Source organism: Oreochromis aureus, linkage group 11 (assembly GCF_013358895.1).
Source record: "Oreochromis aureus strain Israel breed Guangdong linkage group 11, ZZ_aureus, whole genome shotgun sequence".
Classification (NCBI taxonomy): Eukaryota; Metazoa; Chordata; class Actinopteri; order Cichliformes; family Cichlidae; genus Oreochromis; species Oreochromis aureus.
In genome coordinates, this window is record NC_052952.1 from 32,618,621 (window position 1) to 32,642,869 (window position 24,249).

The 24,249-nt window shown below is 40.6% G+C and overlaps 1 protein-coding gene across 1 annotated transcript in view; it reads left to right on the forward strand.

Moving 5' to 3' along the window:
- The window catches only part of LOC116334980 (thrombospondin type-1 domain-containing protein 7A), a 198,040-nt gene that overhangs the window by 148,402 nt on the left and 25,389 nt on the right, over positions 1-24,249 (forward strand). Inside the window, exons 18-23 of the mRNA XM_039619888.1 lie at positions 673-826; positions 2,232-2,373; positions 7,679-7,794; positions 8,369-8,486; positions 12,691-12,836; positions 14,539-14,713. Coding sequence (XP_039475822.1) covers positions 673-826; positions 2,232-2,373; positions 7,679-7,794; positions 8,369-8,486; positions 12,691-12,836; positions 14,539-14,713 — 851 coding nt within the window. The remainder of the gene's footprint in view (positions 1-672; positions 827-2,231; positions 2,374-7,678; positions 7,795-8,368; positions 8,487-12,690; positions 12,837-14,538; positions 14,714-24,249) is intronic.

Genomic DNA, 24,249 nt, shown 5'->3' on the forward strand with positions numbered 1-24,249 from the left:
AAGTACACAAACGTATGCACATTTTCTATTTTTGGAAAATCATTGTCTGGTACTGATCAGCTGGTGAAGTAGATTGGATTACTCAAAACAAAAACATCTTAAAAACAGTGGATTGAAACACACAAACATGGGAGCAGCTCTGCATATACAGTCCTTATAATAACCAACCTGGCATCTTAGCATGATTGTTGGTGGTCCATTAAGCTGCTAGAGTGGCTAATGTACAGTCAGAGTGAGTAAAAATGCTAATGACTTCAGCTGAGTTGTTCCTCCTTAGAGCAGATGAAATTAATACTGTAAATGGCCTACTGGGGTGTAACGAGCTGCAATTTAAATAAAAGATTCTGACCGAGGCAGTTGAGGAAATCCAGGTTCTGGTTTAATTGAAAAAAACAATTTACTTACCTTATTGTAAAAAATGTTTTTGTTAAAACTTAAAATAAAAGTTAAAATAAAGGTGAAACTAGACGTTTTTTTTATAGACCTGACCTCACCTACTCTGGGGGATACACCCTGCCGTGTGAGAAGCACATAGGTTGTCAGGTACTTCATGTACCTGCCAGCTCCCTGTCCAGTTATAACACACTGTCTGACTATTTCTTTCTTTGCACCACAACAGCAGAATTGCTAAAATAAGGTCAAACTCTGGGTATTTCTTGCCCGATCCCACAGGTGCATGCTCAACACGATTGACGGCCCGTCTGAGCCCGTCGAGGACTACCTGTGCGACCCAGAGGAGATGCCCTTGGGGGCCAGGGAGAGCCGGCTGCCCTGCCCTGAGGACTGTGTCCTCAGCGACTGGGGCCCCTGGAGTCGCTGCACCCTGGTGAGAGTTGAACCCACATCAGAAAGCAGCAGCTCAGCTGTCTGGCACAGAGCAGATATGGCAGCATCAGATTTCTGTGAAGTCCACTGATATGTTTTTCTTGTTGGGAAAAATTTTCTGAGGTTCAGGAATTCAAAGCGTGGCTGCACTGTATCATTGTGAGCAGTGTGTGAATCTTTGTCAACAGGTTATTTCTCGTCCACCAAGGAGGAATAAAAGAGATATATGAACTGGGAAGAAGGAGAAAAATGGCTTATATATCACCTATATTACACTGTACTCACTGTGCATTCAGCAGGGAGGGAACATGATTTATGATAAAGATTCAGGAGCATGTAGAGCCACACACACACACACACACACACACACACACACACACACACACACCTGGATATATTTCAGCAGTAATGTAGCAGCAAACATAAAAACTGAGGCTAAAAATATTGCAGCTAATTTGTGAACATGATTTGGCAGACAACCAAAAATAGTCTTACACAAGACCACAAATTCAGTTTATAAAAAATTACTTCATTGTAAAAAAGTTATGGTAAATTAAATATAACTGATATTGGTCTACAGCTGAGACAGTTTCCTGTTCCATGGTGACTTCAGATTTGTAAAAAGACAGCAGCCCCTGCAATCAGCACACACCTACAGGCTGCAGCACACACGCAATGTTCGTTCTTTTTGCAAAAACTTCCAAAGGTGTCAGAACATCCTGTTCAACTCCTCCACCCAACACCTCCGTTTGATGGTAAAAAGCCGCTTTAACTGCTCTGGTTTCACCCGCTGTTCTCACAGCAGCACCCTGCCCATTGTTAATCACACCCCATTCTCTCCCAAAGTGCTTGACGCACCATCTTCCCACAATTCCAGTCTCGACGTGGAGTCTGCAGTGGCACCAGCAGGGCCTCTCACATGTTTTATTCATCATGCCAGCAATGGAGTTATTCAAAAGGCTGTCATTTTCTCCCCCAACTCTCTTCTCTGCGAGCAATGACCGTGTAGAGTCTGGTGATTTACCATTCCAGCAGAATATCTGTTTCAGCCCTCCTGTCAATTCCTGCTGGAACAAAAACATCGAATTCCACATTTTGGGAAAGAAAAAGTCTTATTTAAAGGCATTCCTCCAGGCATAGGCAAGCCATCGGAGAACATCTTGACATTAACACTTTAAATGAATCACGGCCCAATAACTTCATAAATAATTCTAACAGCTAAATTTGCACATTTAGTGCCTTCAATCATCAAAACACATGAACACCATGGCTGCAGGAACACTATGACTTTGTTCCGGGTCAAGGATATGCCTCAATTCACTTCTTATCACTCGCTACAATATGGCCTGTTTAATCATTTATGCATTCTAATGGCTCAGGTTTTTAATGGGAAGTCTCTGTTCCAGCCCTGTACCAGAAGTAACTATCGAGTGCGCACAGCATACACCATTCGACCCCCCAGCATGGGAAGAGAGTGTCCAGACACGACCGAAAAGGAACCCTGCAGCCTTAACCTCAACTGTTTCAACTACTTCTACAACATCACAGGTAAAAGGAAAAGTTGAAGAAGCCCAGGTTTATAGCCTAACCCACACTCATTGGTTGGTTTAAAATGGCACACTGAATCTCCCCAAAAAGGATGTGCTGATATAAAAGTCAAAGGGCTTCATGGCAGGGAAGGCACAGACTCTTGGGACTGTTAATGTTCTGTCGTAGTTACTGCAGTCATGCTGTGTTTGCTCCTTGAGTATTGTGATTGTACAATATGTTTTTATGGCTCAGAACAGCATGACGGTCCACACATTGTCTTGGAGAAGGTCCTGGCTCACTTGAGTCTTCCAGACTATAAAAGCTAGCCCAGACGAACTGCTAATAGCTGTTTTTTCCTTATCTTTTATTTAGACTCCTTCCAAGCCGCGTACAAAGAGCAGGTTTGTGACTTCCTGTGTCTTCCTCCCCTCACGCAGATGGCTGCCCCTCCCTGAGCCTGGAGTTCTTCTTTCCCACTGTTGCCAAAACACTTGCTTATAGGGGATCATCTGATTGTTGGAGTTTTCTCTGTTTTCTTAGTATTATTGTAGGGTCTTTACCTTACAATATAAAGCGCCGAGGGGCAACTGTTGTTGTCATTTGGCGCTGTATAAATAAAATTCATGTTCAAGATTTGGACCCGGGTGTCTCACACCAGAAGCTGCTGTGACGATGATACATCTAACCAGTGTTCATGTTCAGTTAATATGTGAATGTTTAACAACGCCATGGTGATGTAACTGCGTGGTGGCATGGTGACGCAGGAGTTCCTTAAAATAGTACAGATGTCTCAAAGTGCTATTAATCATCAAGTCCTTATTCTGAGAAGTAAAAAAAAGTATTCTGGCCATTTTAGGTTTGTCTGTGTTATTTCACTACATTTCCGAGTGGATGAGGATGATTAACACGGGGATTGTGGCCTCCTGGCAGTCTGTATCATCACGTACTTCCCGAAAATGGCAGCACTGCTGCAGCTTTTGTGATTTTTTTTTTTTGAGCTGCTGTCATTGATGTGAACCAAATCTCAACCAAATCAGTGACATGAAAATCAGCCCCTTAAATATAAGCCTTAAAATGCAGCATCAGATTGAGCCCCTCACGGGATGAGCGATCACTAAACGGCTCATCTATTTTCTTTTTTTCATTATCCTTATCGCTTTTGTTTCATTCTAGTAGGATAATTGCAGACCATGCGGGGTCTTATCACAACCTTGTATAATGGCAATGTAACGTTAATAGGTCTGTTTTGAGTCCAGCTCACAGCTGGTCTTCGCAACGCTCGTCTCTAAAAGCCAGCTATTTGTTTGTTGGTTGGTTGTTTATCTCTTTAGCGCCGGTTTTCACAGGGAGGTTGAATAGGCACACATTATGTTTGTCTTCTCTGCAGCTACAACCATTAAAGCCCGGAAGAGTACAAGTAAACCAGTTGGCTGCGGGCCACTGTGGTTAAATGCCTTGCTCAGTGGCACCTCTGTGTGTGACTGCTTGGAACAGAAAACATTTCTGATTAACTGTAAATAGAAAGATTTTCAAAATAGATTGGAGCTGGCAGCCTACCCGAGCCTCCCCCTCTAATCCTCGGGACATCACAGCTCCACCTCGCATGTCACTGAGGTTATGCTTTAATGTTTCATTTTGGAAACTGTAAAAAACAATTTCAATAGAAGTGAATAAAAGCAGAGTTTGGCACTCACTTAGTTTGGCAGCCCACCCTCCTGCTCCCTCTGCTCTTTGGAAAAGGTGACATATTATCCCAACTGCTGAGTTCACAGTGGCATGCAGGTATCCTGGGGTATATGTACTTAATATATGAGCAGAAATTATTATTGGGTATTCTTTTTCCATTGTTGATGCAGAGATCATCCAAGCTGCTCCTTCCTGCAACGTTTCTCTCCTTTGCTTGCTGCCTTTCTCTCTGTCTCTTACTGTCAGTCTTTCTTGTTGCGATCTCCCTATTTCCAGTCCCCAGAGTGCCACAAAGCTCCTCAGCAGAAGGAGACACAATTTCCCGAGTTGAGCTTGCAAACGAGCTCACTGCAGCTAAAAACAGCCGCTCATCGCACGGCGCTCTTCGTGAGTGATACCTCAGCCTCCCTGTTGTTGCAAGTTTTTTCTTTTTCTTCTTTTTTTAAAGCAGCACTGTGGTTGTTTAAAGGCAGTGGCACCCCAAGTCTGGAATAAAATGCTGCTTTTTCCCTTCACAGAAATAATTTTCTCAGGGTGCCAAGTTCTGCTTCCTAAGTCTTTGGATTTTTCTGTTCATGTTTATTGGACTGAATTTGTATTGAAGCAGCTTTTAAATTCTGCTTATTTTTCAAAGGAGGCGACTCAGATCAGACCAAATGGCCACACAACGCAATGCCGCCATAAAAAGATACTGATGGCAGCCAGATTTATTGGATATAAGTGAGATGTCAGAAACCTTAAATGACCTCTCTGCAGGCATCTGTTATTAGAAGTCAACAGCCAGAAGCTATAAAGAGTCTGACTCCAGAAATACAACAAAACCACACTGATTATTTGTAAAGAGGTGGCAGAAGGAGAGAAAGAATGTAATGCCACAAAGGTAATGAGCTGAAGTCAACTTACAGTGTGGCAAGTACAAGGCATGCGCACTGCTCTGCTGAGTCATCTGGCAGCCTAAAATGGTTCATTTATATGCTTGGCATGTGTATCCTAAAAGGTCTATCTAGTTTCTGCTCTGATGGCTGGGAAATTTTAGTGTGTCAGCAGTGGAGCTAGTGATTAACTTGATCATGTCGCACTGTGTCAATACGTCATATCAAAAAATCGACCAATTAATTGATGTTTTATATAAAAATCCTTGTTCTTGTCCTTGCTGGGAGACACTGTGTATGAGCGTACTGTATAAAAGCTTAAGGTAAGCAACTTTCAGAGTGGAATGAGACAACATAAAGCGACAATGCATTTTTGTGTGCTCCCCCATAAAAAGCCGAAGATACACTACGGTTGTTTCTCACTGTTTGGGATTTATTCTCTCTGAAGTGTAAAGACTTTGTGACAGCTGAGGCATTTGAACACTTCTGAACAGCGTCTCCTTGTGTTTTGTCCCCTCCACATCATCCCGCTTGAACTGAAAATACATCCAAGTACAGAGGCAGAACACTTGTGAAAGGCTGGTTTCTTGTGACTTCAATGCTTCCTCCTCTTCTTTTCGCTTCCTGCTCTCATCTAAATCATGACACCCTCTCACCTGCCTTCCAGCTCTGCTCGCACTCAGGGTGGTAAAATCAACAGCTGCAACCTGCTGAACGCTGGTAAATATTTGATATGTGGTAAAGTTATGTGCTCTCAAAGCAGGCAGATAACAGTCGTATTGTAAGGGTCATATAATGCTGTAAAACACAGTGCACTTGATGCAAGGATTACCTTTTATGTGATAGCTTATTAGTGAACGCTGCTATTTAATAACTATATTAACATTAATGAAGTAAGTGCTATTTCCTGTCACAAACCCGCAGATCCTTATCACCCAACTTAGCAGTTCCTCTCAGTTATTCGGAGCATTTAGCATCTTTCAGCTCATTATTTTGGTTTCCAGCCTCCAACTGTGCTTGTGCACTCAGAGAGCTCACATCAAGGTTTTATTTGCAGACTGAGCAGCTGTTTTTAGTGCCAAGAAAAACCTTTGAAAAGCTGCAGAACCACAAAGCTAGCAGGCAAATGTACCAAAGCCATTTAGTAACTAAACAGCCAGAATTTTCTTTAAGTCATTTTTAAAAAGTAAACTGAGCTGAAATGATTTGTAAAAATTTTGGTTTTGTCAACAAATATAACTCCAAATAAATGCTCCTGTTAATTCGCAGCATCTGTGATCGTTTCCTGCTGCCTCCAAGTGGCAAAAATTACAAATTGAGGTCTTGTCTTAAATCGAGAATTTCTCGAGAATTCACTTGAGAATCAAAAGCAGAACTATTCAAGTTGATGTGGTACGCTATAATAAAAGAAATCAACTTTAGAAAGAATTTGCATAATGGAATAATCCAACTTTGACACATTTGGGAGAACACAGTCTCAGTTCAATTAAATAGCACGTTTAACGCTTTCAGTGCAAATCATATCTATTCAGATCATATTTCAGAACTTATTTACAGTTTCCTTAAAGATTTGGGTGCCATACTTGATTTGTTTGTTGATGCTTTAGAACAGCTCTTTGTTTTACTGCCAGTGCTGTTGGTGAGCCTTTTCTAGAGTTGCACTCATAAAGTTCAGGGCAGCTTTGCTGTGCTGTCTTTGTGCTGGATTATTCAACAATGTTTATTTTCAGTTATTTGCAGAAAACAAACTGAAATTAGTTATTTAAACCACAGCAGATGCCAAGTCTTTGCATATTTATTCAACTTATTATCTGGTGTTATTTATTATTTTCTCTGAGAGAGCCATTGTTGCTCAGAAAGCTTGACATTTTGCATTTTGTGAGCGTGGTAAAGAAAAAGGAACAAAGTGAGATTGTTTCTCTATACGACTTTTCCGATTATGTCCCAGGCTACATGTACTGTGTAAAAATAAATCCTGCTAGTATTAAAAAAACATTATGCTGGGCATCACTACAAAGTACAAGAAGTTCCCAGGCTGTTGCTGCTGAATGTGCCCGGAGTCAGCATTGAAAATGAAGTTGTACAAACAAACTGTGTTAGAATCACTTCTGTGATCACATGTAGATGTATACTTGCAATTTCACTATCATCCTTAGAATCTGCATTGTGTCGAATACTGCAAGCGTCCTATTCAGCAGGCCCAAATGTAACCGTTCACCATGAACAAACCATCAACGGCCATCAGATCAAGAGTATCCTGTAGCACTTTTCTTCTGCATTCTCACTGTTGCACATACAAATTTCTCTTCCAGGACTAGACTGTCATTTTCGAGCTTCATTCCTAACACCCTGAACTGTCTAAAGGAGACCCTTTGGAGCCAACTTCTTGACATGAACCAACATGGCAGCTCACAGCTTGTCTTTACAAGCAAGTTTTTTGGCTTTTGGCTTCTGCTCGCCTGCCTTTCTTGGCAGATTTAACTTCTGAATTTCAAGTTGAAGATCCTCATTTTGACAATGCAAGAAAATCCATCTTACGTTGCAGGTGGTATTTATATAACAGGACTGCCACTGGGCATTCCAAATACAGGCTAGGAAGAGGTATGCCACTGGGTATAAGGTGATTTCTTCAAAGGGGGTCATGGCAAATTGCTGTTCATAGGCACAAACAGCAGTGCCGTCTTCAGCAGTGATTCTAAATATTTGTGTTAGTAATTTTAGTGCTAAAGCTAGTAAAATTGTGAATATGTTTTGTTTCTCTTCAGACTGGAGTACGTGTCAGCTCAGTCCAAACGCTGTCTGTGGCAGCGGCATCAAAACCCGGATGCTCGACTGCGTTCGCAGTGATGGCAAATCGGTGGATATAAAATTCTGTGAAGAGGTGAGACTGGAAAATCCTTCAGGTGTCTGCTTTTGGACTTTCCCTTTTTGTTTCTTGGACAAATCCAATTTTACTTTCTTTGTTTGACACACTAATTTTTTTTCTTAATGACGTGATCACATAACTCATTAAAATATATTATCGCACCGTTCCAGTACTATTCAGCCCACAGCAACATGAAATATTCAGGAATATTCCTATGCAGAGATTGTTGTCGTTGCTTCTGGCTGAGCGTTTTATTCATTCATAATGTGTCGACTCCATGTAATTGTAGCCGGCGGGCTGTGGCAGAGCCTTCCCCACAGCTATTTAACCCTTGGCCCACTTCATCATCTGGCTCATTCACAAAAACGCACTGTGTCGGGATGGTTTTCACAGCAGCCTTTATAATCCAATTCGGCTGGCCGGAAGCTGCCCAGCAGCTTGCCCTTTGCCAGAACAGAGACTTCTGGGAGTTGCAGTACTGAGAGGTCAAGTCAGTGTCTGGCCATAGCAGATTGAGTTTGCAGCGTAATGATTGGTTGTCTGTTATGCGAATGATCTGATGATGTGTTGTTTGAAACATGTGCTGCAGATGAATTTGGAGAAGAAGTGGCAGATGAACATCTCCTGTGTGGTCGAGTGTCCTGTCAACTGTCAGCTGTCGGAGTGGTCGGCCTGGTCAGAGTGTTCACAGACCTGCGGTCTAGAAGGTGAGAATTTGAGATGCACGTTTTTGTCCCGAGCAGTTTCCACTGCCATCAAAATCCAGGAGTATGAAATCGGTAACCTTTCACGAACAAGACAAGTTTTCTAAACACTGCATCTCCTTTTCATCATTAATTGCACATTAATCTTACTGATTTACTTCCATTGCTCTTTTCAAGTGCAATAATGAGATTACACTGGAGTAAAGGCAAAAGCCAACATAAACAAGTAAACGAGATAAATAAGTTCAGGCAAAATAATGAAGCACATATACGTTTAAGATGGTCTATAAATGTTTTAAGATGTGTTATAAAAGAGGATGCCAGATTGTAAAGTTGCACTTCAGTCTTAATGGCAAATGGCCAAACATAGATTCTTGAATTTGCAACAGACGACTAAAGCTAAAGCAGCTGAAACAAGGGCCCTGACACACCCTTGTACCCTCACCTGGTAGAGCAGGCGGCCCAGGTGCCATGCAACCCATTTGCTGTGTGTCACTCATGATCTCTCCGCTCACTTCTCTGTCTGCGCTACACTGTCCTATCAAAGAAAAAACAATGGCCATTTCCAACCACCTCACATTCCTGTTGCTTTATCTATATTTACCATTTATCTGTTGAAAAAAGAAGATCCAGCTGTGATAACATAGCTATTATTGTTTTTACCTCCTTAGTCTGTCTTTACTGTAGCAAGAACTGCCAAACAGGCAGTTTTCAGTACTTTGGTAGGTTTACTGTAGTATGTCTGTCCATCCATCTGTTTGACTGTCTATGCAAGATGCAGCTTTACCAAACTTTACAGGTGTGCATTTCAAATCAAAACGAGGGCCAAGTTTATTGGTAGGTGTAGTCTAAAAACTCATTGTTCCCGCAGCTGGTGTGACCACATATTGGAGTGTGGTCAATTGTGTGCATCTGTGTGGTGCGTTTTAAACAAATTTAACTGTAGGAGAGGATTTTTTTTTCTTGGAGAGTTTGAGATATTCCTTATTTATCTCATACTAGGCCTTCACACGTCATCTGAAACAAGCCGTTTAAGCTTCTCCTCCTCCCTTTAGTGCTTTCTTCTGATTGACTGGCTCCCACAAACAGAAGAGAAGAAGTGTTTATGAGACAATTATATGAAGGAAATTTATGCTCACTGATGTACAGAGTCAGGAGGAATAAACTGTCTAAAACAGGGGATTACTTGTAGAAAACTGACCTTTGAAACTGGCCGTGTTTAATATCCCCCATTGTAACTACGTGTAACCAGTGTGTAACAAAAATACTAGAGGATGGCAAATTGCAAAAGGAGGATGGGTAACCACAATGAAGACACAGCTGCAGAGATGATGAAACAGTGTTCTGGTTGTATTAAAATTTTGTGCTCTGTATCACAACCAACAACAATAATCAAAATGCATGCACAGAGACCAAGAAAGTAAAATAAAGTCAGACCCCGGTCTTTTAAATGTCTGTGCTATCCAGTTCAGGCCTGTTGGGTGATCTGGGCAGTTTATTGGTGTGAAGTTAGTCAAACAATGGATGGATGTTTTGCACAGTTTGTCCTACCACAATTTAGGGAATTTGATTCAGCTCCATATGAGCTGTGGCTCGACACCCATTGCAATAAAGGATCAGCGTACTTCTATGGATTTCCAGAAGGTCTGTGGACTCACTTTTGTTTTTGTTAAATCTCCAACTAAAAAAAGAAACCTGACCTAAGAGCAAGGTCAGAGTTATTTCACATGCATGCTGGTGTGGGACTAAGCAGCCTTACAACCGTCACCAAAATGGGAACAGTTAAAGGCGGGACAAAAAATCCTATTGATTAAAAATGAAATTATCCACCCAGGTCAGAAACTAACAATAAATAAATAACAAAAACCACATTAGTACTAATTCCAACAAAAGATTTCTACTTCTATCCGTTTGTTACTGTGGGCTACATACATGTTATGTACACATGGTACCAAAGCATGTGTATTTGGAAGAAACACATCTCAAACATTTCGTGCTCCCGCTGCAGACATTTAGCTAGAAAAACTCCCACAAACAAAGCAGAGGGAGTCTTTATTTAAGCCAAAGTTACTGCGTTATAGTCTTTCCAAATGACCATAGAAAATTTGTCGTCCTGTTGCCTGGTTGTTGTTCCAGGAGTTCACAGAATTGATTCTGTTCCATTATATCTTCCTGCTCCCCAGGGCCGAGGGAGCCCTTTGAAGAAAGGGCTCTACAGCGATAGTTGGTAAATCAAAAGGAATAAGATAAAGTTTTTTTTGTTAGAAAAAAAAAGGGCAAAGGCGGGGACCTTATTTGATGTGGGTTCTTTCTGTGTATGTGTGAGGGAAGTTTTTTTTTTACTTATTGGAGTGGGATATGAAATTGTACAGTTTGCGTGTGAATGTGTGGGAACGCTGGTTGTTTTATGTGTTGAAAGCCAGTGTAGGTTGGTAAAGGTGGATTTTGAGGTGAGCACTTTCCTGGATTGTCAGTGTGAAAATGTAAGTGGAATATGCAACAAATGGAGGGCTGTGAGAGTTGAGAGTGGGCAGTTTAAAGCAGGTAGACAGGAAGGTTGCTTTTAGAAACGTGTGTGAAGGGCTTCTATGTCGAGTCTTTCAGTTAATTCATAGCATCAATTCTGCACTTAAATCAAATGGTCTCTGGGGTTCTGCGATGAATTGGATTTATTTAAAGAGGTTTTTCTGAGTGATGTGGAATAAAAGCCTTTTTACTCAAGTTGACCAAGAACCAATCAAGATGGCAAAGGGAAAAAAGGTGCAGTATTTCATGCCATTTAGAAACTCCTGCTCTGTTAAGTGAAGTGCTATTGTGCGCAGTAGGATTAATTTAATACATTCAAAACAAACACATGCACATGAATTTAAATGAGCTGTTTATAGAAGGAATAGATGACTGCTGTGTGGTACACCACAATGGTCACTGCATGTGTTTCTGTGTTTAGCTTATTGTTCAGGAAAAAAGGTCTCTTTGAACTTTGCATTAATTGTATTGTTTTATCAAGAAACCAAAAGCTCCAGAGGCTTTAAAGAAAAGAAAAACCCTCCTGACATTAATCTTCTCTCATGCTGGTAAAACAAAATGCTCAGATTTCAGTGCTGTGGTGGAGAGTTTCCAACACAGGAACCTGTTGTTAGCTAACTTCAGTTCTACTTAAACAAGTAAAAGTGACTTTTTTGCTTCAACTTCTTATATGAAGTAAATCTTTAGTTCACAATGTAGCATCTTTATACTATTGACATTATTAAACTTTGGATTGGTTCCCTATAAGCCTCGCTGTCACTATCTGCTGCTGAAAACATTTCAAGGGGGAAACAATGGCAAGCAAAACAGTAAAGGGACAGGAATTTTGTTTTTCCCAGAAGGAAAGGGTCCAGTGGATTTCCTGCCCCAATCAGGCTGACCGCCATCCCAACCCCAGTTAGTCCACCGCTGCCTTCAGGCTGCAGCATGTGTAGTAGGCCCTGGGCTGCTCAGAGAAACAGGAGAATGTGACAGCAGTTTATACACTTCTACCAGGTTATACAGTTACTAAAAAAAAGATTTAGAAAGTATGAAATTGTGTCAGAGTTCAAATGTTTTTGGTCTCTTTGAGAAGATTATGCTAATGCACTGACTTTGTCAAGTCTTCCAAAAATCAAGAGTGGATATTTTTCACACAAGCAAGAGTAACCCACATTAAAGGTGGTTCCATATAATTTTGACACCGCCCCCTGGTGACAGTACACAGCTGCAACATTTAGACGATGGTCTGCAAAACTCTGCATAACATCAGCGCACAACATTAACGCCAAATGGCTGGAACAATATCATTACTCCTGGTGATTTAAGCTCATTACTTGGACATCTTTAGAAGGAAAAACTGCGCTGTATGCCATAGGGGTTTCATTTTCCATTCAGGATAACAATGATAATCTTGTTTTCTTTCACAGTAGGGAACACATTTTGAAGTGGAGAAAGTCTAAAAAAAATCATGAATTGAACGTGCTTATGGGTGTGGAGATGCTCTCGGAAAAAATGAAAGAAACGAAAAGACAGACATTCACTCAATAAAGACAGTTCTGGGATTTATAAAGGTTCAAGAGCGACACTAACCTATTTGCACTAGACAAACAAGTAACAAAATCCTGCTTATATAAAAGCCTAATGAGAGATCCACAGAAAACCAGAGATAAATATAACCTTTTTTTTTTTTACACTCCAGGTAAGATGTGGCGACAGCGGTCGGTGGTTCAGGCATCTCAGGGCGACGGCCGACCGTGCCCTTCTCAGATGGAGCAGTGGAAACCCTGTCCTGTCCGACCCTGCTACCGCTGGCAGTACAGCCCCTGGTCTGAGTGTCGGGTAGAGGTATGTCAATACATATAAAAGTTATACCATAATCCAGGTACATTAAACATTAATAATTGTATCGACCTCTGTCAGCTACAAGAAATGGAGCTCGGGCTCAACTGAGATCAATACTCTAAAACAGTTGGAGCCAGAAGGTGGATTTTAGGAGGGTGAAGTCTAAGAACCTGATAAAAAATAATGGAGTCTTTAGTATTGATGAACAAGCTCATCATTTCCCCACTCATAGGGTTATTTTGAGAGATGGACAGTAAAAAAAATCAATCTAATGCATCTTTAATGCTGATGCATTACTGTAAACCAATACCTTTGCCAAGAAATTTGGCAGCCTGTACACTGAAATTTGCATCGTGTGGCACCAGGTCAGATTATTAAAAGCATCCAGTGCAATACTTTATGACATAAAGCAAAACTTTTCAAGAGTAAATGTGGTTTTATGGGGACACACGGAGACAGGTAATGTCATCTGTTACTAACATCCTTTGCTGCCCCTCACTTAACTTGATCAAAAAGGAAGTGTTTATAACCTCTGCCATCCTCGGCTGCGTCAGAGTGAGAGGCAGAGACAGTCGCCATTTTATTAAATGCACTCTGCATTCACTTCAAAAAAAGGCAAACCATCCTGTGGGTGGTAACCTCTTATCAAACTCCAATCAGGACCCAGCCTGTGGTAGACTCCCAAATGATATTACCTGACTAAGCAAATGCAAATATTAGCAGAAAATGTATCAGATAAGATGATCCTGTGAGATATTTTGTTCTTTCATGAAAAAAATATAAAGGACAATTTAACTCCCACACAGGAAAGAGACTGAAAATATATGGGTCAGCTTATCTTCCTTATAGTTTTGAAATACATTTTAATAGATCCATATCTCTACTCATAAAACAAAACAAGACAATAACAATTCTTCATTTAATCCACCAGGATATTCTGTTTGCAAATGATATATCTTCAAGGCCTCCCTTTAGAGAAGTTTCTTGTCTCCATCCCTTCCACTCTAGGGTGTCCCAATAACTTCAAAACAAGGAGCAGACACTCTGTACTTCCTGCCTGCCAATAGAAGGTTATTTCCAATACTGCTTTTGTGTTTTCAACTCCCTACCAGTCTTACCCACATAATAAAATCCACAAGGGCACTTTAACAAGTGGTCTACATGTGCAGTCCTGCATGAGATGCTAGCCCTGACCTTAATTTTCTGCCTGTATCCGAGTGTGGAAAATGGTCCCCTTTAATCATTTGTTACAGTTCACACAATTTCCGGACGAATGACAGCTTAAAAAGTAGAGGTTTAACTCATCCATGTTTGTATTTGTGCTCTCTTTTGTTTCTGTAAAAATACAAACCGCTGTACACCGTGCAAATATATACAACATATTCTGTTCTAAGCAACAATACGTTTCCAGGTTAGGTATGCTGCCTTGCTGAGAAGCTGGACGTGTGCAGCTTAATGCCTGCAGCTTTTCATCCTACAGCTCAGCTCAGTGATGCTTTTTTCTCTTGTCTTAAAATGTCTGAGATGCATAAACACTTTTGGTACATTTGTTTGACTTTAGTTTGTCAATTCAAATGGCAGAAGTTTAATCTACTAGGATTTTTAAACTGCTATCAGATTGCTGCAGGTTTGTGTGACACCCCCTTCCCTCACTGTGTTAACTCATCACCGTCTGTCTTCTTCTATGGTGGTTATGTCCTGTCAGAATGTGGTTTGTGGACACGGCATGCGCTTCAGGAACCTGTCCTGCTTCGTGTCGGATGGCTCCAGCGATGACGAGGGCAGCCTGGTGGACGAGGAGCTGTGCAGCAGCCTGGAGGTGGCTGTCGACGGAGACAAGCAGATCAGACTGAAAGAGAGCTGTATCCTCCCATGTCCAGGTAATAATGCTGACTTCAAGGTTTCAGTGGTAATTATTTATTGTTTGGGCTGCATGAGCAACCTTGGAAAGTCGTGTCCAAACACTGAATAGAAGCAATTAGATGCCCAGTCCACTGTTATTTGAAAAAAAAAAGTTCTCTAATGAAAAAAATAAATGGTTAAAATGAATCAATTATGACTTTACTCTTACTTTACTTTTAATTTAATTTTCTTTAATATTCTGTGAATGAAATAGCTCCTCCAAATCAGCTTTTTGCCACAAGTAATAGGAAGCTATGGCAGCAATATGCTGGATACTGTTAACCTCAGTCTCTGTCAGTAAAACTGATCAGGCATGAAGTACCCACGAGGAGTCTATAGACTTTATGTAAAAGAGCCCCTTGATTTTTGGATTTGTTTTTTTATTAGCATTTAGATTGTTGCTAGGTTGTTCTTTTGGATCCAGGAGTAATCAACTTTAAACCAGAGGGTTATCAGTGCTAATTAGTGATAACCGAGTAATAAAACTGCAATTTCACTAACCAGAAATGGAGCACAAATTCTTGGAAGGGCTATACTACACAGCAATCTGCAATATTTTTCAGATAGTTTCATTAAAATAACTCCCAAAGGCACTAACACCGCAAACAGGAGGTCCAGTTCAATGACTGGAATTAGTCAGCTGTGAGACCGAGCAGACAGCAATAAAACATCTGTCAGTTAGAGACCAAACTGTAACTGTACAGTTGTTATGAAGGGGTGTGCAATGCTGTGAACATGTTAATTTCATATCTGTGAAATTGGGCATTTTGACATAGGAGCCTATGGGGACTGACACTTTTCGCGTCAGCCTCAAGTGGCCACCAGAGGAGCTGCAGTTTTCAGTTCTTCAACCCCAGATGCTGCTAGCAGGAGACAGAGTTAGAAATAGCATTAGCTGCTAACATCAACATCACTTGAGTACTTGGATCAGTTGTCATTCGCTGAAGATGCTGATACAGATGTGTCAGTTAATCTAGCGTTCAGGTAAATACATGCTCATACATCCTCATATCTGTAGAAGGTGTTTGAGACTAGTGTTTACTAATTATCTGTCTTCATTATCTGTCTATTAAAGCAGTGATTTAAGGCTTTAATCCACAGAGCAGTTTTCTATGCAAATTCTATGAAGTTCAATGTGATCAATGCTCATAGCTCTGAGTGTAAAAACACCCTCAGCGTTCAACTTTTAGAATTTACGTAATGTCACTTCTTCCTCACAAACCAATCAGAGTCAAGAAGGGGCGGGAATTTTGACATCAGCATTTTAAATAATGGTAGAGGAGCTGTTTTTGTAAGATGGCAGTGCACAGAGTGTTTAAAAGCGGCACATGTGGACACAGACCCCGAAACTGTTTTGTGTCACTGCTCTCAGCTTCAACAAGTCACTCTCCATGCACAGCACAGTCGACACTTCTCAGCAGTCTGATGTATACCACAGGGAAGCCATTATGAGCACTTAAATACACATTAAAAACAGGCTTTGTTGTAACATTTAAAAGCCAAGTGAATTGAGATGCCTAAATGGGTTTGGCAGTTGTTATTTGAGGTGCTGAAAGTTGGTCTTTTGCGTGTGGGTTTGGTCTCAGCATTACCTCGAAACTCTAACAGAGCTCACTATCTATCATGACCTCTAAAATGAGAAGCAGCGGCATAGCTCAAGGCAGAATAAATGGACTACATTATGACCAAAGCTTTGTCTAACTGTGCTTTTTTATGGGAGTTTCATTTACTTTTGGGTTCTCTATTTCATCGCCTGTATCAGCTTAGAGAGCAATCTTGTCTTCTCTGCTTTTTCAAATCATGACAGCTATACTCTGCATATGTGTGGGTTTTCGATTTTTTTCCTAGTTTCTATCATTTTCTCCAATTTCACAAGGTGTCTATCTCCAGCTGTAAGTCACAGCTGCTTCTTTTCACCTCTCACAGCACACGAGGAGAGTAAAACACGCTGAGGTTATCGTTAGAGCAACAGTCAAAGGGCGATCGCTCACAGTCCTCCCCAGAGCAAAGCCCTGCTAGTATGTTGAAGTGTCCGGCCAAGCCAGAGGCACAGCCGTCAGGAACTGTTTCATGTGGAACGCACAAAATATTTGGACCACGTGCTCTTCCAGTGAAATAGACGGAGAGGAGAATCTAAATGAAAGCTGTGACCCCTACAATTCAATTGATTCCATTTGTACAGCAAAGAAACCTAGAAGCAAAATGATTCGAACACACTCACACATACAGTGAGAGAGATAAAATAATAGTAAAAAATAAAAAAGGTGCAATCAATAATCTGTGTGGGCGAGATAACAAAAAATCCTGAGGGCTTGAAATAAAAAGACAAGATGGCAAGCCAAGATACGACTGCACTGAATAACAATCTGCTGTACAGAGACGTGTAGATTTTATTCATTTATTCACCTCACATATGAATGGAGATGCTGATTAAGAGGAGAATAGATTGAAGATGTATTTGTGTTTTGATTGTAAGAAAGGCTTGGGTGAAACGTGGTGCAGCAGCAGAGGCATGAGCCAGCTAAAATGGTGCGTCTCATACACAAAGGCAGCTCAAATTGATTTATGTACGGCGTTTAAAATTGTTAAATAAGTCCAGACAATAAAAGGTCAGGAAAATTCAACCCATGAGTAAAAAGAGAGAAACAAATAAGGCCTTTATTGAGCCATTAAGGGCAACACGAGCTTCACGAGTGGGCTGAAATCTCCTGCTCCAACTGACAAAAGTGGCCTTAAATACACACTTCTTAAATACACACTAGATACAGGGCGGGGCATTGTGAGAGAACAGATCTGAGGCAAAAAGCATCCTCTTGATAAAGACGAATGCCTTCTTAGCCAGCCTGTTCATTAGCCTACAAAAATGGAAAGATCAAGTTTAACGGGAAATAGCTGGAAATCTGCAATTACTCTTGGTGGTTAAAGCGGGTGCCTGGAAACGCTTGACGATCGAACTGCCCTTTTGGCCTTAAATTTCATTTAAAGTGGCATTAAAAAGTCTTACATTGCTTGCTTATACCTGTAGACACCCTGATTACTTCAAGGCAGCACTCTGGAATGATGACAAATAAATGAGTTTGCCAAGTGTATTGTTATCCCTGATTATGTTGGTTGGAGCTGTAAACTTAACCAAATCCAATAAAGAGCAGGAGAGAGGAACTAATCATACCATGACCTCGATTGCATCCAGGACCATCAGGCCTTTTTTTAATATAACCTCTGATCTCACAATGGACTTAGCTGAATAATGATTTGGAAGTGACAAGTGGCTCCTATTTAAGGCCGTAAGCTAATTAGATGTACACGGCAAAGAGTACAAAGTGCAGTACTGTTTATTCTTACTCCTTATTCTGTCAAGGTTTTAGTTCTGGAAAGAATTCAAACTGACAAACCCCACTAAATCCTTCCAATGTAACTCGAGCATGTGAAAGAGTCCAAAGCTTTGCTGATCACAGCTGTTTTCAAAGATGGCTTACAGTTTAGCTTATAAACATTGGACCACACTCATGTGTTGTGCTCATTTGCGTGCGTTGTTCAGGATTTTGAAGCCTTGTGTAATATTTACCATCGAAAATGTAGATTTGGCTTTTGTGTTTATACCTGTATTCATAATCACTTTATTTTAACATGAAAAATGTATCTCTCGTCTGATAATATCATAAACAATCCGATGCTGGGACGGCCATAGTTAGACTCACTTTCCTGTTTACGAGGGTCCTCTTTCTTTCTAGTATTTACATCAGGAGTGTAAATAAATTCCTGGAGTGGCCACTTTAGAATAGCGCCAAAAGCAAATCAGCACTCATAGACTTCCATTTTAAAGAGCCCACTTTTACAGTGTATAAAAGTATATTTAGAGCCTGGCCAAAGAATTGTTTTTTGGCCTCTGCAGCCTTCCTAAAACCATGTAGGGGAATTATTATTATAACTCACCCTTCTAAAAGTTAAAGTTAGGGCTGTCGCCTCTTTGATTTATAGGCACACACAGAAACAAGCAGCAGTAGCTGATCCGTGCGACACATAAAATGAATTCTGTGTGGTACATCCTGTCAAAGGTGGCGGGTGAAATTAAAGTACTTTTAAGGCTGTTACGTAGTGCTAATGAGCAGGCATTGCTGTCTCTGTGTCGTACACACACATTTTTTTGGATGCAGGTCACCAAGCTTGCTTCCTTGTCAGCTGATAACTTAAAACATCACCTCATCCAAATATGGTTACTTTTGACTCCAAAACACCAACAATGCAGAGGCCAAAACTGTTAACATTTGGGCAGAAAAACCAGTGGTTCCATCTTTTCTATACAGTCTTTGGTTAAAATGCACTACTATGTGTGCTTTGACTCACAGTTTGCAGTTTACAATCTGCAGTTTGTGGATGGTCTGTTTAAGTCACTGCAGTTTGGTGCTTTGTTTTAGGTGTGCAAATTGTGTAATGCATCATTCAGTGGCATTTGTCCATGCTGGTTTGATTGGTAATAGTGAATTAAAGTATGTTCACTCTGTTGTATTGGCGTTTACTATCACTTCATATGCAAGTTGTAACCACCGCATAGGAAGAGAGTTAAGCCTTTATTTTGTCTGATACTGTGCCAAAGATTTAGCTGTATTTATAGTCATTGTTAAATGTTTTTGGCCATGATAATTATGTAATGAAAATGTGATATTGCGACAGCCATACCTAACATAACAGTTATCAAGCAGAGCAAGACCAAGTGTACCAAAAATAAGACCGAGGCTTGTGAGGCTCTGAAGCTTTGGAGGATGCTTACACACTACGCTCGTTAGTGTGCCATGTGCACACGCATTTTCAGCATGGGTAGCCCCAGCAAGTAACAACCCCACAAATCTGGCAGTGTCAGCCCACAGTCGACCCGCACAGGATGACTTGTTTAATTTCGGTGACTGATTAGGTCTCTGCACAGTCTTTATGCTGTGCTGGACATCTGTTGTGATTTATGTGATATATGGCCATACAAAGCAAAACCTGTGAAATGTTAAACTATACACAGATGCAAGGTTTTGTATAATTACCATAGGACCTTGAATGTTTTATTCCCGTCTGGTTAGTGCACAGAGTCCGGCAGTCGGGGTGTGATTTAACCACCTTTAAAAAAAAAGAAAAACAATCTTTCTTCAGACTCAGCCCACCCAGCTTTAAAGTCACAATCCATAGCATAGTCATTAAAATTGATTTTTCTGCTGTGTTTGCCTAATTAAAGTGACAAAACAATGGTTTTTCATAGTTATAATACTTTATTTTCTTTAGCTGAAGAAGGAACTGGGAATATACACTTACCGGCCACTTCATTGGGTACACCTCGTGAGACCTGGGTTCTGCTCCCTTTTGCCTTTAGAGCTGCCTTAATTCTTTATGACATATATTCAGCAAGCATCACACAGTTGCTGCAGAGTACAGTGCCCTTTGTAACATTGCTCATTATCCTTCATAAAGGGATGGACATGGTTAACAACAACTCTCTCCTGCTGTAGCTGACCTGCTTCAAGCTTTGACGTGTTGTTTGTCCAGAGATGTTCTTCTTCATAACTTGGTTTTGACAAGTGTTACTGTTGCCCTTCTGTGTGTTTAGTCTGGTCTTTACCCCTGATATGAACAAGGCATTTACACCCAGAGAACTAAAGCTGGCTAGTTAGTTTATCTTTTTCAGACCATTTTCTGGTCTATAGATGGTTGTGCAGCAAAACCGCAGCAGATCAACAGTTTCTCAGATACACCATGCCACATTCAAAGTCACTTAAATGAAGTTCAAATTGATGTTCAGTTTGAACTTCAACAGGTCGTCTTAGCCACATCTACAAGCCCAAATGCATTGAGTTTCTGCCATATGACTAGTAGATTAAGCATTTTTGTTAATGAGCAGTTGAACAGGTGTACCTAACAAAGTGGCCAGTGAATGTATATGTATTTAGTTTATTTTCCAGTTGATTTGATCATTTTATTTAATGGTTGATGATTGTTGCTGTTAATGTAGAGCTCAGCTTTTAAATGTTTCCTTGTAACACTACAATACAGCCATGCCCTATCACACTGACATTTTTATTTATATCATAAAACACTCATTAAGTATTTATAGTCTGATGCATTTTGCCCTTTTTTGTTCACTGTGACTGTCAATGAACTTTAGTACTTTTTGGACAGATGTTGCTGATAAATGTTTCCCAGCTGCTGAAAGGGCACGGTCTGCCATTTCCTCTCTTGGATGGCTTTTAAAATGAAATATCTGCAGAAGTCGTAGAGCTTAGCAGCAATCAAAAACTGAGGGAGAATTTTGTTTATTCTTACTGTATGTGTACAGTACTGGTTAATTTAAAATCACTTTGTTTAAATTTGATTTAAATTAGGTCCAGTGGCAAAGTTGTTCTGATAGAGCACAGAAAAGACACACTGGGTATTTTGAAGTTGAGTAGCTTGCTTTCCCTTCCCTCTCCTTTATAACTTATACACCGCTCTGCATGTTTAAAGAATTATATCACTTGGGCTTAAACACCCATAAACTAGGAGCTTTGCTGATGTGACACACTTGTCACAATAAACTATCCATAAAAGGGAAAAGTTGCCCACGTTTCTTAATAGAGGTCAACCTTTATTAACATTTAGGTGTGTTGGTGTTAATGGTTACATTAATAATAAGCAATAAATCCAATCTCGTACACATTTTGCTATGTTAGGAAACAAAAATTTGTCCCAAATATGTGATCTAATTTTTGCAGTATGGAAATAAACTGATAAATTCAAACACATGGGCCGCCTAATAGCCTTGCGAGCAGTCTGAGAACACAGCTTTAGGGTGTATACAGCTCATAAACAACAGAGTGTTGTTTTTAAAAGCCAAGATTGGGTATCCCAGGCCTCACCGGTGGTGGGTCCTTTCCTGCTGCACTAGAAGCGCTTTTCCTGGAAATAAATAGAAGTGGGTATTTAACATAAGCAGCAGTAACCATTTGTCTACAAAAGGAGTCATCAAAACAAAGTATAAGACAACAGACAAATAGTTGGCAAAACTTCATTTACTTCCAAGGTGCAAGGACTAAATAAAAGTCTGAAGAGGTATTTTTTCTACTACAGAAACTAGAAAAATGCAGACAAAACCACAACAACAAAGGGAAGGTGCTGGGTTGAAAACAATAGGGGGAAAAAAATCAACAGCTCACACACTGCAGGGCACAAGCTGTGCTTATTTATTGCACCATAAATAAAAGTGTAATATTTCGAGTACAGCTATTTGTACGTCCTCGATTTCTCTCTTTGCATTTTAAAGCAACGGCAAGTAAATGTAATGTGTGAGCCGGCTGCTTCGGCTGCCTTTTGTGCTTCTGCTGTAATTTATGATGTCAGCAGCCACACCAGCATAGCAATGTCACGAAAACTTAAATTTAGTGCTACTATTTATTACATTTACACAAAGAAGTGAAGGTTAGAAAGTTTGATCGCACCGCTCATCATCTTAAATAAACAAGGAACTCCCCTTGACATGATTTGCACATTTCAGTTTTGTGGCACTTCTATTTCATGCGTCACAGATAAAAGCACACCAACCAAAGAAAAAAAACACCTGGTTATAGCTCCTCCAGCAAGCCCCCTGTCTCCTCAGTCTTCTCACTGAGACTGAGATAGATTTCCAGGTCAGGGCAAGAGGACGGAGGAGATGAGGAGGCACAAATGGAAAAAAAAGCACCAACTCAGATGAAATGCTAATCCTGTCTAGTCACATGGTTATTGTTTCTAATTTGAACATGAGGACTGAGATGTAACCAAATCTGTCTCTACATTTTCATTACAGTTAAAAAAAAAACAAAAAAACAATTCTTATACCAATAAAAAAAATAAACAGGGTGAGTTTATTATAGTTTTTCTACCTTTTAAATAGTTTTCTGTAATATTTTTGTGAAGGTTACGAGCTGAAACACATTTGTCGAGCAATAAAACTGTTCTATATAAAGCGCGTGTTGCTGGATATTTTGACCTCTGAGGAGAAAAGCCTTCACAGGAGCCTGTTGACCACTCTTTGACTGACAGCTGATGTCTCGGCACTGCAGCGCAAAAACAGCAGAATGTCAGCTTAGGGCCAAAGATGTCACCCCTCACTGTAAGAAAAAAAATCTCACAGATGGGATTATCACTTCAAAAGCTTGGGTCTGATGAGTTGTTTTCAGGTTTGGTGATGGAGGCTTGTCAGATGCTGGGTTTGATGTAGCTTTGCAATGTGGAGCATAGCAGACAGGTGTGCTCTGCCCAGCAGCTGCTGGACTCCATCTGTCCATCAGGTCTGCAGGTTCAACAGTTTACTGTCCCTCCCACATCCACAGCAGTGCTCTTCATTTTGTGAAGCTGCAGTCTTCATATTGTGCTGCACGCAGAAGTGAACGGGAGCATTTCTTTTGGCTAAATAGGGCAAATCTACAACATTTCAATAAGAAGAGATGAGAAACTGAAGCCCCAATTTACGATTGAGCCAGATAACAGGAGAGTATTCTCACATGTTGCAGCTTAAACATAAATCTGTTATTTTCAGTGTCAGCAGTCCCTGAAGGGGGGATTATTGTTCCTCGTGTCTGCCAAGAGACAAAATACAAATGTGGAGTTCATTTCCAAAGTGCTATGTGTCTATTTTGGCTCATCGTCGATCGTTCATCATTCAATATCTCTACAATACAGTAGAAGAAACATGCAGTCCTTGTTTCAACCCACGACTAATTTTAAAGTACCTCCGTTTGAATTAATTTTATACTCCAAGTGTGGTGTGTGTTTCTCGCTAGTAGGATTTTTTTTTCCGTTTGGGGAGGGAAAATAAGAGCTCATCAGATGGCTGCTGGTCCCTGAGATGGAAAACACTGAGAAACGGTGCCCTAGATAACAAGTCAGTCCAGCCCCTTTTGCCAAACTGCAGGAGCACTGAAGTATCAAACAGCAATCAAAAGCACAGCCTGTTTTCTGCTCAGGGAGGTACTGTAGTGTGATTTGGGAGGAAATTCAAGGAGTTGCTTGCGCAAGACCCAGACTGGCATGGGAATCTAAGCAGGTTGCATCTCCACAGTCACAAATACACACACTTTCATGCACTGCAACCTTTGACCCACGTTCTATTTCCCCCCACTGTTTGATAAGCTGCAGTTGTCAGCTATGATCAAAACCAAGCCACCCTGCATCTCAAACCCGTGCCTTCCTTCTCACTAAAGTCTTCAAAGCATCTTGACTGCCATATGATATATTTAAATATACAAACATATTCTATATGCATCTCTGCAGCACACATCTCACCCTGATCATCCAGAGATAAACAGGTAAAGCGTCGCTTTCGTGCTGCCAAAGAGAAAGATCAGATTCCTGCTGCAGACACCCACACTTAAGCTGCAATGCAGATATTTTTGTATAGCTTTTACAGTCAAAATGAGTTGAGGTTAAATAAGAGAGAGAAGATAAAACTAAAGTAATAGTAAACATTTAATGAAAGACAAAACACTGGAGTGAGGATGGAAGTCTGGAGCTGAAGTTTGAG